Here is a 14,110-nt window from a genome sequence, read left to right on the forward strand (position 1 = left end):
TTCTGTTCAGGGCGAGTGCAGAGGGGAGAGCAGGATCCAGAAGGGCCTCCAGGCCTCCTCTAGCCCTCTGTCTCCCCCCTTGGGAACTCCGTTCTGTTCTCGGTCATGGCTCACCATCCAGGCACTAGATCTGTGCTGGTAACAGATGAGCATTCGCACTCCCCCTCCAGGACCTTCTCTGTCGGGCGCACAGCTGCATACACCAGCCCTGTACCCTGCATCCTGGGCCATGAGTGTGTTGCTGGCGAGGCCCCTGAGGAGTGGGGAGCACAGAGGAAGGACTCCGCGCCCCCCATGTCTGCCAGCATCTTGAGCAGCTTGTGATATGCCAGTCATGGTGCTAAGTGCTTTATCCGCCCCGTCTCGTACCTCAGTGAACACTGGCCTGCTTGAACTGCTCTGCGCTGTAACTTTGACCTTTTCAAGTCGAAAACAAGTCCCCCCTAAACTAAGTGATGACTTTTGTGTTGGCTGTGTGGGCAGCTGTCCTTTGCTTCTGTGGGGCCCAGCCGGGCGTGGGTTGCCTCTCAAAGTGTGTCTTCATCTTCTGCTTCTCAGTCTTTCACCAGAACACTGTTTTTCTTTCTGGCCCATGTCATTCCATGGTAATACGGACCCTTGGGGCAAAATCTTTATTATTTCCTCTGCATGAGGGAGGGGAAACAGCCCAGAGGGTACCTGATGGCTGGGCAGGTGTCGTTCCCTGAGTTCCCCAGGCTGGAACTCGCTTTCCGTCCCTTGGGTCTTGTTGGGGATGTGGAGCCCCGTGTAGCAGGGCGTTAATTTAACTCACTTGCTGAGGCAGAACTGGATCCTGGCTGCATTACTTTGCCTCACGGAGCCTCCCTCACACAATGAGGCTAAAGTAGCCCATATCTTAGGGCTGTTGAGTGGCTGACAGCAGGTCATGCCCCCGAAGCCGTGAGTGCGGTGCCTGGCGAGGGGGCTGTCATGATCAGTCCTGATTAGTGAACGGGGCCGTCATTATTAGTCCTTGTTCCCTCTTTTCTTTCAGTGAGCCCTGTGTGGGTGCTCAAAGGGCCTTTGCGGATTCCTGACTGAAGCAGTTTTTGCTCTGGGGGTGGTGACCTTGGAAGGGAGGTTTTAGGGCCCCAAGTCCTTCTGAGGGCCCCAGTGAAGCCCTTTGGAGCTCTTTCCTGTTGGCTAGCTCTTTGCAGGGCTGGAAGCCAGATCAGTTTTTCAGCCTCAGGGCCTTTGTACTTAACTCTTTTCTTTGCCTAGAATATTCTTCCCCCAGATAGCTAGTTCCCTCAACCCCTTTGGGTCTTGGCTAAAATGCCTCCTTCTCTGTGAGGCCTTTCCTGACAGCTCCACCGAAAATTTAAGTCTCTGCCTCATACTTCCCTGCTTGACTTTTGTTCATAGGTGTTTTAATCACCTCCAATACCGTGTTTATCTCCCTTTCTATCATCTTTCTGTCTTGGCCACTAGAATGTGAGCTCCAGGAGGGCTTTTTGTCTGTCTTATTAGCTGGTCCTTTCCCAGCACCCAGCCTGGTACCTACCACAGAGTAGATAATACTTGAAGGAATGAATGGAAGGAGGGCGTTTCTCTACTAAGTTACAGAACTGGGATTCTGAGACCACTTCCCACAGCGGTATCAAATGAAATAAAGCAGATGAAACTGAACACACTGATGCAAAACCCTGGCTGGCATGAGTAGATAGCGGTTGGATGGAAAATTCATCTGTTCATTAGAACTGTAAGGGACAGACCGTACGCGATACGGGACTGAAGGATGAGGGTGACCGTGTCAGTTAGTATATTAAATATTAGTCAGGGTTTTTTCTTCTTCTTCTTTCTCTTAGAGAAGAGGACGTACCTATAAATGAAACCTGGGATTGGATTGACTTGCTTATCCCTTAGGGCCCCGGGCGTCTTAGTCTAAAGATCACTGATTTAGTGTAAGACTTTCATTTCCCCTCCGAGTGGGGAAGGGACTGCCCGCCATCGCGCAGTGAGCCAATGGCGAGGTTGTTGATTCATTCACTGAATGTTCACTGGGCACTCACTTCATAGCGCTACGGAGCCGGGTGCTGGGGCTGTAGGGTCCTCCTCCTTCTGGATCCTGCCGACAGGATAGGAACTAGGTGGTTTGACTCCCAAGTGCATTGCTCTTTCTTGTAGCCCCCACTGGTATCTCGGGTGGGTTTCTGTTCCGAATGAACCAGCAGGGCAGTGAGGCTGCTTGAAGAAACTGGTGGCACTCTGGGGTTGTCTCTTCATAGAGACACGGTGTCTGGCTCAAAGGGGGTGACTCTGCTGTTCTGGTGTCCTATGTCCAGGCCAGCTTCGAGCGCTGTGCTCTCTCCGGGGTGATGAGGACCACCTTGGCGGGGGCGCTGACGGACTAGGGTGTGTCAATGGCCTGGCCAGCCCCCTCACATGCTGTGTTGTCCTTACAGCCCGTGGGCACCACGGCAGGGCTTGAGCCACCCTCATGGAAGGGAGAGGACCATACCGGATCTACGACCCCGGGGGCGGCCTGCCTCTGGGAGAGGCTTCCGCAACTTTTGAGCGCCTAGTGGAGGAGAATTCCCGCCTGAAGGAAAAAATGCAAGGGATAAAGATGTTAGGTAAAACAGAGCCTGCTGCTGCCCCCTACAAGCCACCTCCTGCAGCCTGCCATGCCTGCTGGCCTGTGCCTCGCCTAGCCATCCCTCTGCCTCTCCGGGCCCAGCGCTGGCTCCTGCCTTACAGCTCTGTCTTTGCACACTCCTGTAGCATGTTGGCAGTGTCCCTGGCCCTGGTTCCCTGGCCCCGATTCCGCAGCGCCATGGGGGATGGACTCAGGACACCCCAGTGACCCAGAAGGAGGTGTGGGTGGGGAAGGGGGGAGGAGCTGGAAGGTCCAGTTTGTGCACATGGAAACAGAATGGCCTCGTCTTCTTGGAAGCACCAGAAATGGGAGAGCTGGCCTCACCAGGCCAACAAGGGCACAGTCCCCAAGTGTTGGAGCAGGGAGCTGAGCTCTGCTTGAAGCAAAGCAGGGATAGGTCCTTTGGTTTCTTTTTTCCTGGCTTTTGCTCAAGCTGTCCCCTTTGCCTGGAGCAAGTCTGCTTATGTCCCTATGACTGAACCAGTCCAGATGCCATCTCTTCCTCCGTGTGAAGGATTCACTGATGCCCTGTCCAGAGGAGTCTCTTTGCTCTCCATACCCCTGAAACTCTTCCTTTGCTTTGCTGCCACCTTTTCTGGCCGTAGGCCTTGAGGGGTGAGCATAGGTCCCCAGTTTTCCAACTGCTTACTCCTTGCTTGGCAGATCTCTGCTTAGAATGGCAGATTAGGCAAGGGGGAGTAGAGTTCCCCATTTTCTACTTGTAGAAAGAAAACTGAGGCCCAGAGGAGTAGTGGTATTACCAAAGATCTCCCTTTAGGCAGCCCCTGACTGGCGGGTGTAGGCTGTGGGTAGGCCCCAGGGCCCATGATCGCTGCTCTCAGAAAGCCCCTGGCTTTTTGTAGAGTCCTTCACCAGGTATGGCAGGAATGGGTCAGCAAGACAGTGCCTGGAGGCCAGGAGTTTGTTTTCAGTTCCCCTCTACTCCATTTCCCCTGATTGCCGGGTCCCTTCTTTCCCTACCCATCTCTGCTTGGGGGCGGGAATGATGTGTGTGGCACTCAGCCCACAGGGTGATGGTTGGGGCACAGCCCAGGGCCCGCAGTATCAGAAGCTACACAGAAGCAGGCTTGGGGTGTGGGGCCGGAGAACGTGTACACTGATCTGAGTAACTCCTTTGCTCCCCATCATCTCCCCAGGGGAGCTTTTGGAAGAGTCCCAGATGGAAGCATCCAGACTGCGGCAGAAGGCAGAGGAGCTGGTCAAGGACAGCGAGCTGCTCCCAACGCCGTCTCCCTCGCTGGCCTCCTATGACCACCTGGCTGAGCTCACAAGTATGAGGGGGGCCCGGTGGGCCGCTGCCTTTCCCCAGACTCCTAACTCTAGATCTGAGCAGTGGTCTCATTCATTCAGAATTCATTCAGAAACCCACATCGCCTCCACTGGTCCTGAGGCCACAGACTCTCCTCCTCATTGTGTTTTGTCTCCAGTATCCTTCAGAAGGTCAGGCATGGAAGGGACCTCAAAATCATTCTGTCCAAAAGTGGCTGGGGACTCAGCACTCCAGATGCCCTGGCACACCTTAGTGATGGGTCACAGTGCACCCAGGATGTGGCCTCAGGGTCTGTGGCAGCGTATTTGTTCTGCACATCTTTAATGAGCAGCTACTGTGTGCCAGGCATTGAGTTCCAGGCAGCCACTTTGAGCCACTCAAGAGTTGGTACACGGGTGGAAAGCTCTCTGGGCTGGCCCCACTTGTTCCATTTTACCATGGGAGAGGCTAAGGCTTGTGGAGGAATCTGGATTTCCTGTTAGCCGGATGCAGTGTATTTCAGGTGTCAGGTACCTGCACACCTATTAAAGGGGAAACACTGTCTAGGGGGAAGGCTTGTAGTCCCGAGTGGGGTCACTACACTTTCCTTGGTGTGTCTCCGAGTATAGGGCAAGGTCAGGGACCAGGAAAGCAAAGGTCCCCTCATGTGAGGCTCAAGTGCCTTCTGCTGCAACCTGCCTCTGGTCTTGGCCCAGGCCTGTGTGCCGGCCTTCTGCTGTGCCGGCCTTCTGCTTACCTTCGCTGAATGGACTAGTGAAGAAAGTGATGATCCCAGAGTCCACGGCGCTACAGTCAGCGGGAGCTTCCAGCCTCCACTGGTCTGCTCAGCAGTGAATTCGGAGTCCCAGCTCGGCATCGGGCCCACCCTCTGAGGGGACATGCAGCCACCCTCCAGCAGCTGCAGGAGATTAGGGAGAGCAGTCTGAGTCCGGGTTTTGCCATTGCTGGCCATGTGACTGTGGGCCGGTTGGTGACCTTTTCTGGCTTCCCCTTTCATTACTTGAAAGTGGAGATACAGAGCTGTCCCGAGTATTGGCTGAGATGATAAATATAAAAATACTTGGTTAATCATGCAGTGTCCCCCTTGTCATCAGGGAGGCATGTCCAGGGTAGTGAGGAGCAGAGGCCATCTTGGGATTTTTTCCAGCAAGTGCAGAGAAGATGTCTCTCCACCCAGCTTCTGTTCCCATTATTCCAGTCATTTTCCTAGGCTGCCTGCCCCCAGTGGGACCACCTCCCATTTTCCCAGACTCATGTAGGGAATGCTGAGAACACTTCTGGCCTGGGCTGTCCTCGAGGGCATGGGACATGGATTTTCCCCCTTTCCCTGCTGCTTATCCATGTGCTCTCAATTCTCCAGGAAAGGATGCAGGTGGCCCAGCACCGCCCGCTGACCCTGCACACCCCAGCGACAAACCTGAGCCAGTCCAAAAACCTCCATCCAGTGTAAGTTACATTTGGAACCATGGCTGAAAGTTGCCTGGACTTCAAGGGCCCCGTGGTAGATACAGGAATTTGGAGAGAGAAGGTTGAAGTCAAAACACATGGGTTTTGACTTGCTAGGTGATACTGGGCAAGTTGATCTCTGTCTCCTTGGGGCCTCACTTTCCCTGTTTTCACATGAAGGTCATAGTTAACACTTAACCAGGAAGACCCCGGGGTGCACAGGGCATTCCTCCCATCTACTGAGTTGCATAATGCTGAGTGGGTGTTGACTGTACACAGTGCTGGGACACTGAATAGATGTGACCTGGAACTCTTCTTCTCCAGGGGGGCTCAGACAGTACTTTCTCCAGATATGCCTTGAGAAGTTCTTCTTGGTATCTTATGACTGGAAGGGGCCATATGGTCATATTGGGTAGGGTCTTCATCCTACAGATGAGGTTCAGACAGGGAAGAACATTTTGCTGTAAGGTCATGCAGGCCACTGGGGAAGTGGAGGTAAAAGGGATGCTTAGCAGGGTGGGGCCGAGATCCCAAGCTGGGTTCTTGGTGGCAGGGAGGCTCAGCCGAAGCTGAGTGCAGAGACCCTTCTGCCTGTCTGCCCGTTCCTGGGATGAGGGAAGGGCTGGAATAGGCCTTGGAGACCAGATTCAACTGCAGTCCCAGAGCCAGTTCCTAGTTTAGGGGAACCATTGGCCTGTCTGTTAGTTACACAACCATGCATCCCGTGTGGTATGGCTGCGAGGTATGATCATCTGAAAGTCCTTGGCCACCCACCCTGCAGTTGGGTGACTCCTAAAAGGCTCTCCATATTTGTTGACATATCCTTGAGCCTTACTGCAGATTGGTCCACACCTCCGGTCTCTGGGACTGGGTCAGCAAGGCCAGCCCGGGACTGCCCTGGTATGGGCCCTGCTAACCAGGATCTGTGCTGCCCTCCTTTGCGTGAACTAATGATGTGCTCTCAGTTTCCTCATCTGTCCAAAGGGGATAGGGCCCTCTGATCTCCCTGTAGGTTGCTTTGAGAAACACTGGAATTTGCAAACATTCTAAACGTGCAAGACCTAACGAGCTAGTTAGCAGTTCAAGGTCACTAGCCCCACATCCCCGTTTTACAGATGACGAAACTGGCCTTGGAGGGGAACGTGACTTCATATCACACGGTGGGGTACGGGCAGACCTGCTGGGAATCCTGCTGTGGGGGCTCACGGGAAGCCATGTGGAATTGCCCTGTGGGTGCAGCCTGTGCGCGGAGGGGCTGCCCGGACGAACTCCTGCTCTGTCACGAGGCCCCAGAGGGGCGAAGTGGTATTCTCTCAGGCAGTCCCTAACTCCCTTTCTGTGCAGGGCACCTCCTCCGAATTTGAAGTGGTCCCTGCCGACGACCAGACTTCTCCCCCGGCAAGCGGCGGCCACGCCAGAAACACAAAGGTGAGTGGATGGCGGGTCTTGGCTCATCCCACGTCTCCTCTCTGTTTCGGTCACCTGGCACTGGCAGAGAGGCACAGGATCGCTCACATCCCTGGGGCACTTTGGAGTCACTTGGGGATCCACAAGGGGCTGGGGCAGGGGGCGCTTCTCGCTCACATATGCAAATTCCTGGCCGATGACTTCCCCGACTGGGGCCACACAGGCACCCGACCATTGAGAAAGCCTGGGCAGGCTGCCAGCCCCGCTGGTCTTGGCCCTGTACTGAGCACCTCCACATACTGTGAGTCAGCTTCTGGGCCTGTGGGCTCCTACCCTGGGGGGAGGAGAAAGGGCCAGAGAAGCCCCGAACAGCTCAAGGCAGGTGATTTACCCTTTTGGGCAGGCTCACTGCTCCTCCCGGGTCCCCTTCTAGGACGTTTATGCACACACACGTGCACACACACACACACAGACTCCTCCAGCTCTGGGGGTGTCTCCCAGCACCCTCTTTCCATACCTCACCCTGCTTGCTGCCTTTATGCCAACTCTGCCCCCCTCTGCTCTCTCTTAAAATGGCAGACTTAGTGGAGAACCATTGCAGAAGGTCTAGAACATTCTTCATAAGTTTTAAAAGTCCTGTCCTCTCCTTCTTCTGCCTTTGTGTCCACTTTGAGATTTTTTCGGTGCTGACAATAAGGCGGGAAGTGGCCTGACTCTTCCCCATGGTTCCTGTTTCCTCCTCCCACTGAGGACTAAGGGACAGGTGTTGCTCCTTGATTCACTGGTGGCGTGTTGTGTCTGTCAGTCCCCCCGCATTGCAGGGTCCCCGTCAAGTGGTCATCTGGCTTACACTAGCATGCCCTCAGTGACGAGTGGCTCCTCACCGCATCGGGCAGGTCTGAGCATCAGAAAGGTTCTGATGCCCAGAGGCTCTTGAGATGCTGGCTGAGGAGGAAAGATAGCACCCACCCTCCACCACCCCCCTGCCCTGCCCCTGCTCAGAGAGTATGTCACTCTATGACCTTGGCCCAGTAGTTGCATCATGCTGTCCCACCATGTGCCTGGTCTGCACCAAGCAAAGGCAAGACAGCCTCCATGCTCCCCGGGAGCTTGCAGGCTGGGGGGAGAAATCATGGAGATGAAGCGGTCCACGAGCCTTAAATAGAGCAGCAGTCAGCACCTCCGATCCTCTGTGGGAAGAGGCAGTGGGAGATCGGAGGCCCAGCAGAAGCAGCAGCCTCAGCTCCTGGGTGGATAAAGTGCTAACAGTATCGTGGAGCCATTCGCCGACGTCATGCACTGGCCATGGGGCACCTCCAGGGCAGCCGAGTGTAGAGACAAGGGAGCTCAGTATGGCAGGTGCCGGATCAAGAGTCAGAAGCCGACGTTCCAGTCCTGGCTCTGCCACTGAGTCACTGGGCAACTTCGGGCAAGTTCCTTCTGCCCGTACTGTGGCTTCTCAGCCTGAGCCCTGAGGCTCCCCACGGCACTGATGTCTGTGACTTCCCTAAGTGTTTAGGGGAGGCTGCTGGAGGAGCTGAAGTGTGGGCCCGGCTGGGAAGGATGGGCAGAGGGGGCACTGTGGGCATGAAGACCGAGGAGGCGTGGGGCCTGGTGTGTGGAGGTCCAGGCAGGGGATGGTGGGGAATCAGATACCCAGCAGGGGAGCCGGGCTCGATGCAGTGAGCTCTAAGGGGCCAGTGAGGATCCTTGGGCTTGGTGTTGGCATAACTAAATACCATTGTCTGGTAAGAATGTTCTAGACAGGAGAGGTGCCTAAAGAGAGAGAGACTGATTACTGAGATTAGACCCACAGTTTGCTTCATTTCTTACATGCACTACTAGATTGGGGCTATTTGAATCTTCTAGAGGAGTGGTTCTTGACCCGTTTTGACTCTTGGGCTCTCTGAGGAATTGATGAGTGCTTGGACCATTCCCCAGAAGGGATACACCTATAGACACAAAAGTAGTGTGGGTTTCTGCATGGCTCCCTAGTCAAGAGTCCCTGAACCAAAGAAGCAGTGCTGTTTATAAAGCCCTCTCCTGGGCTTGCAGCTTTCACATCTTATTCATCCTCCTGAGAACCCTGTGAGGCAGAAGGGAAGGGAGGAGTGTGTGTACATTTATTAGGGGACTCGGAGGCCTGGTGGACGAGCGGTTTACCTGCAGGCACCCAGTGAGGCCCAGAGTGTGCGAGGAAGGTGGACCCAGTGCTGGTGAGCCAGCCTGGAGCCTGGGAATCCCAAGTCCTGCCTCGTGAGTCAGCCCCCGACAGGGAACCTGTGTAACTAGAGAATTTCCCTGGGGTGTGTGGGGCTTGGGGGGAAACTGAGTCATGAGGCATGGGGCGGGGGAAGCGGAGGGAGAATGGCTGGTGATGAGTGGTCCATGTGCCCCCCTCCCCCCACCAGGCGTTGGGTCCCCTGCCCCACGAGGACAGCAACCTGATGCTGCATTTGCAGCGCCTGGAGAGCACACTGAGCGTGTGTGCCGAGGAGCCGGACCACAGCCAGCTCTTCACGCACCTGGGCCGCATGGCCCTCGAGTTCAACCGGCTGGCCTCCAAGGTGCACAAGAATGAGCAGCGCACCTCCATCCTGCAGGTGAGGCCAACTATGGGGCGTGGTGGGGGGGTGGGATGGCAGGTGTGCTCCCTCTCCGCCTCCCCCAACCCTGCTCTTCCTGGGGAGCCAGAGGTCCCAGGGGCCCCTCCAAGGGTGATGTTGGGGGCTGACCCTGGGCTTACTGTTCAGGGTGGCAAGCAAGGTCAGGAAGTTGTGGGAAGGCTGGAGGAAGAGGCAGGAAATTGGAAAACGTGCGTGGGTAATGCGAACGTCACAGTGGGGGGTGCCACCTGGGAGTGGGCCTGGGTGCTTGGGGGCAGCCCCACCTCTAGTGGTGGAGGAGTTGGCATTCGGCCCACAGTCCATCATGCTCTGAATCCCATGCCCGAAGCGCCCTTCCCGCCTCCCATCCCTCCCTGCGCCGTGGCCGTGACGTCAGGTTCCCTCCTGGGCCGGACTGGGCCTTGGAGTAGAATGGTCCTTGCTTCTGGTAGGGACTTTTTGGTTTGTTCAGCTGTGTGAGAATGGACAGGTCACTTACCCTCTCTGTCCTGCACTGTCCCTCTCAGTAACATGGAGTCGGGAATGCTTCCCTCGTGGGATTGCTGTCCTGGTGGAGCGCCCAGGGCAGCCTCAGACGCAGCATGTGGTCACTGTTAGCGTTTTGTGGGACTCGGTCATCCGTACCAGGCTGGGGATCTTAGGTCAAGGGCCTGGGGCAGAAAAGGATTCCCAAATGGCGAAACTGAGGCACTAAGGGGACCCGAGGCCTCCTTCCTGCCTTCATGCCAGTGACTGTTCAGTCACTCATCTGTGGTCTCATTGATGGCAGCAGACATTCAAGATGCTCCAGTTGTTGTGGGTGGGGGAAGGGGGAGTCTGCTGTGTGTGATCTTGAGAAGGGCTGGGCTGACAAGAGCAGGGGTGGAGTCCAGGCTGGAGACAGGTGTGAGGACAGAGGTGAGGGGAAGAGGACCCCAGGGAGAACGCAGGACTCCCATCCCCCCATGAGGGAGGCGTGTGTTGAGGGGAGTGACCAGAGCACACCATGAGGGTCTTGGCGGGGGGTGTGTGTGGCCAGGCTGAGGGTGAGGTCTTTCTGCCATCACAGAGGCTTAGCAGTGTCCAGGTCGAGCTCCGGGGAGGTGAACGTGGTGCGCTATGTGCAGTGAGATCCCGAGTGCTGACGTTTTGGCTTTGAAATGGGAATCAATAGCAGGCCTCATAAGAGAGGGTCCTGCCAACCTCCTTTTTTATGTATCAAACTCTTGTGTGTTGCCTTCTTGGTTCTTAGTCATGGTTGGTACTAATTTTATCTTATTCGGCGGCTTATACCCACTTTGTGTTTGATTTTGTTGCCTTGCACTCCCTGCAGGACTCTACACCTCTTGCGGCAGGGCACCTCCTTACCTGGCACGGTCACTGCTGTGTCCTAGGGGCCAGCACATAGCAGGTGTTTCATGCACGTTTTTGAGTGAGTGAGTTAGTGATCAAATGACTTACAGGTCTGCTCTTTTGGCCCCTTCGATGGAAGGTGATGACCTTGGTGACCTCCTCTGTTGGCCGTTCTGTGCCCAAGGCATTTGCCCAAAGACTCGGAGGAAGCAGCTCTCTGGACTGGCAGGTAGACAGCACACGAGTCCTGGTCCCGGCCTTCCCTTCATGACCAGAAGCAGGATACTCTGTTCCTGCCCAGGGCCATGGCATCCTGGGCATTTGCCAAGCCTGTGGGTGGAGGCACATTAATCCGGTTTCTCCTCACTTATTCATTGATTTGTTTCTTGGTTCACTCCACAAACAGTGTCAAAGGCAGTTATGGTGCAAGGCTTCTGCTAGGCACTGGAACCGGTCAGGGTAGTCTTCTGCCCCCTCAGCCTCGGATCCCTTGTGTCCTGCCAGCCTCCGTTTCCAGGCTGTCTCCTCCATGCAGCCTTCCTGGGTCTCCCCTGTGTTAGTCAGAAAGGGCTAGGTTTTGCTGTGGAAGCAGACAACTCTGAAGTCTCCCTGGTTACCATACAGGTTTCCCACAGATCCTGTGGGGCAGTGGCTTGTTTCCGCTCCTCAGTTACTGAGAGGCCCAGGCTGACAGACACCCTGGCCTCGCATGCCCTTTGGGCTGTGAGGCAGCCCCAGCCACCAGGGAGAGAGACCAGAGGATTGTGCCTGAGCCAGCCCAGCAGCGAACACACGTCGCTGCTGCTCACTTTCATGGGCCAGGAGTAGGCAGGTGATGGCAGAGAGCCCGGGACTTAGAAACAGAAGGGAGCAGGTGGTAGGCTGTGATCACCACCAGCTGTGCGCTGGCCCAGCTACAGGCCTTCCCTCCCCTCTCTGTGAAGGGGGTGGGGGGACACCCCAGTTTCCATCTGTCACATGGAGTGGAATCCCAGCGGTGATTCTTAGCAGCTGTGCAACCTCATGCAAATCACTTCACCTGCACCGGCTGGTGCACCTCTTAAAACGGAGAGGAGTTCAGTAGCTTTGGGGAAGCCGTGCAGCTCCCACGAGGCAGTGAGTGGAAGAGCACCCGGCCGTGGACGTGATGTGTACTAGGTGCTCAGTAAGTATGTGTCTAAAGAGTGAGCACCTCTGTACGGACATGCACATCACGCACGTCCCGCCCTCCAGGTCTGTCCCTCCCATCTTCCATGCCCCACCCCCGCCTCCCAGCAGGAGTCCACAGATAGCATGGGGGACTGGCCAGCTCCAGAGGGTCTTGTTTGTAAAGGAGGCAGAGGAGGAACTGTTGTCCCCGTGTGGAGAGGAGGGAGCTGTGTCTCTGAAGTGAAGCAAGCCCGAGTGGCACCTGAGACCTTACTGAGGTCTTGAGCAAATAACCTCTCTCGCCATCTGACCACACCAGAAGCTTCTGACCTTCCCTGGGTTGACCAGCTCATGGGCCTCCTGGGACATCGCTCCTCACTTGTTTGTTCCTTCATGGGGCCGCTCAAGTCATGTGGTGGGACATTCCCTCAGCAGAGTTGAGTGTTGGCTGCGCTAGGACTCGAGCTGGGCTGGGGATCTGACCGCGGACGGGAGAGTGGGGAGGGGCTCCCGGGCCTCTGGGTGCTCACAGACTGTGGCTCTTCAGCTGTCCTTGTCACAGGTCCTAAGCAGGGGGACACAGGGGTTGTGAGCAAGGATAAAGGCAGTGACCTCACTCCCCCAAGGTGTGAGAGTCAGGGAGGATTTCTCTGACAAAGGGATGTTTAGGCTAAGAGCTGAAGCAGGAGTAGAAGTCAGCTGGGGGAGGGCTGGTGAGGAAGTGTTCTGTGCTGTGGGAACAGCAGTAGAAGAGGAGGAGGGATGGAGCTCTCTGCGTGGCAAGACCTGAAGAACCTGTGGCTGATTCTTGGTCATGGATGCTTATGGCTGGCTCCCGAGGGAGAGGGATGCGTAGAGGAGCCAGTATGGGCCTAGCACCTGGATTCCCAGCCACCCTGAGAGGGGCTTGCTGAGGCCACACAAAGGGGATCATGTGTTGGGACCTGGTGTGGCTGTGGCCCTCCCCTGGCCTCCATTGTCAGCCTGCACTGGGGAGGCACCCCTGCCCTCACCTTGCCCCCCGTCTACCTCTCTGCTTGCAGACCCTGTGTGAGCAGCTTCGGAAGGAGAACGAGGCCCTGAAGGCCAAGCTGGACAAGGGCCTGGAACAGCGGGATCAGGCTGCTGAGAGGCTGCGGTAAGTCCTGGCTCCTTAGGAGCGAGGAGTCAGACGGGCAGGAGGAGAGGGTAATGCCTGGCATTGATTTTTCTAGGCTGTGGGCTGAGGGCTCTGAGGCTTTTGTCGGGTCTCCTGGTCCTTCTCCCTGGGTGCCCTCTCTGGCCCTTTTAATACTGTTCTCAAGGGCCTTGAGAGCTTCAGAAGAAGGTCTGCACAAATTGGGCTCCTTAGGAACTTGCCCCCTTAGCCTGCCTGCCTGCTGTTGGGACAGCTGGGAGAGGGCTCAGGACTTTGCTGCCCTCTGCTGGTCACCATCATGTCCTGCCGTTTTCCTGCCTACCTTCAGGAAAGGTCCCTCATTTGCCTCAGGGGTCCCTCATTTGCCTCCTGGCTCTCCATTGTGCCTCAGAGTCACTGCGGGTCTGGGAGAGTTCCCACTCCCAGCCCTCCCTCCTCAGCTGAGTTCCTGATGCAGTGGATGTGAGGCAGGCCTAGGCATTTTCCCGAGGGCCTCTGGGATTACGATGTGGGTAGACCCGGGATCACACTTGAGAAACAGTGCTCTTGTCAGAGTTTGAAGGGCCCTTCGAGATTATACAGGTCAGACCCCGCATTGTGCAGAGGGGAGACTGGGGCCCAGGGAGTGCAATAGGTAACTACTGAGTCCCTGTGCCATTCTGAGTGAGTCCCTGGCCGAACACTTGGAGGTTTTAGAGCCATAGTGACTCCATCCATGGATCCGAGACCCCAGGTAGAGGAAAGACTCAGGGCTAGAAAGCAAGAGTGCAGGTCCCTGCTGTGTGACCTGTGGAAAGCCACTTCTCTGTTTTTCTCTTACTACATGGACGCTTGGCTGGCAAATACAACATAAATATTTTCCCAATTTTACTCAGACCTGAACCCACGTCAACACTTTCTATTATGTTCTGTGTCACCTACCTTCTCGATTTAAGAATTGGCTTTGATTTGAATCATGTTTTTCCTGAAAATTATGATTAAAAAACCTTGCCATTAACAGAATAAATAAAACTCCAAGTTAATAGAAAACTGCATTCCCTACGAATAGAAGACAAGCCCAACAAGAAATACAGCAAACATGGAAGGGTGTTACTAAGTTC

At 55.6% G+C, this 14,110-nt stretch overlaps 1 protein-coding gene across 5 annotated transcripts in view; it reads left to right on the forward strand.

The window, feature by feature from the left end:
* TNIP1 (TNFAIP3 interacting protein 1) overlaps positions 1-14,110 on the forward strand; it is a 48,969-nt gene that overhangs the window by 17,376 nt on the left and 17,483 nt on the right. For 3 of the 5 annotated variants that reach the window (XM_044231170.1, XM_044231165.1, XM_044231175.1), the window contains exons 2-7: positions 2,427-2,597; positions 3,778-3,912; positions 5,272-5,357; positions 6,702-6,785; positions 9,176-9,367; positions 12,916-13,010. In XM_044231170.1, coding sequence (XP_044087105.1) covers positions 2,462-2,597; positions 3,778-3,912; positions 5,272-5,357; positions 6,702-6,785; positions 9,176-9,367; positions 12,916-13,010 — 728 coding nt within the window. In that variant the 5' untranslated portion in view covers positions 2,427-2,461. The remainder of the gene's footprint in view (positions 1-2,426; positions 2,598-3,777; positions 3,913-5,271; positions 5,358-6,701; positions 6,786-9,175; positions 9,368-12,915; positions 13,011-14,110) is intronic. The other 2 variants (XM_044231182.1, XM_044231191.1) reach the window with 1 other exon arrangement.

Source organism: Neovison vison, chromosome 1, assembly GCF_020171115.1.
Source record: "Neovison vison isolate M4711 chromosome 1, ASM_NN_V1, whole genome shotgun sequence".
In the NCBI taxonomy this organism is placed as follows: Eukaryota; Metazoa; Chordata; class Mammalia; order Carnivora; family Mustelidae; genus Neogale; species Neogale vison.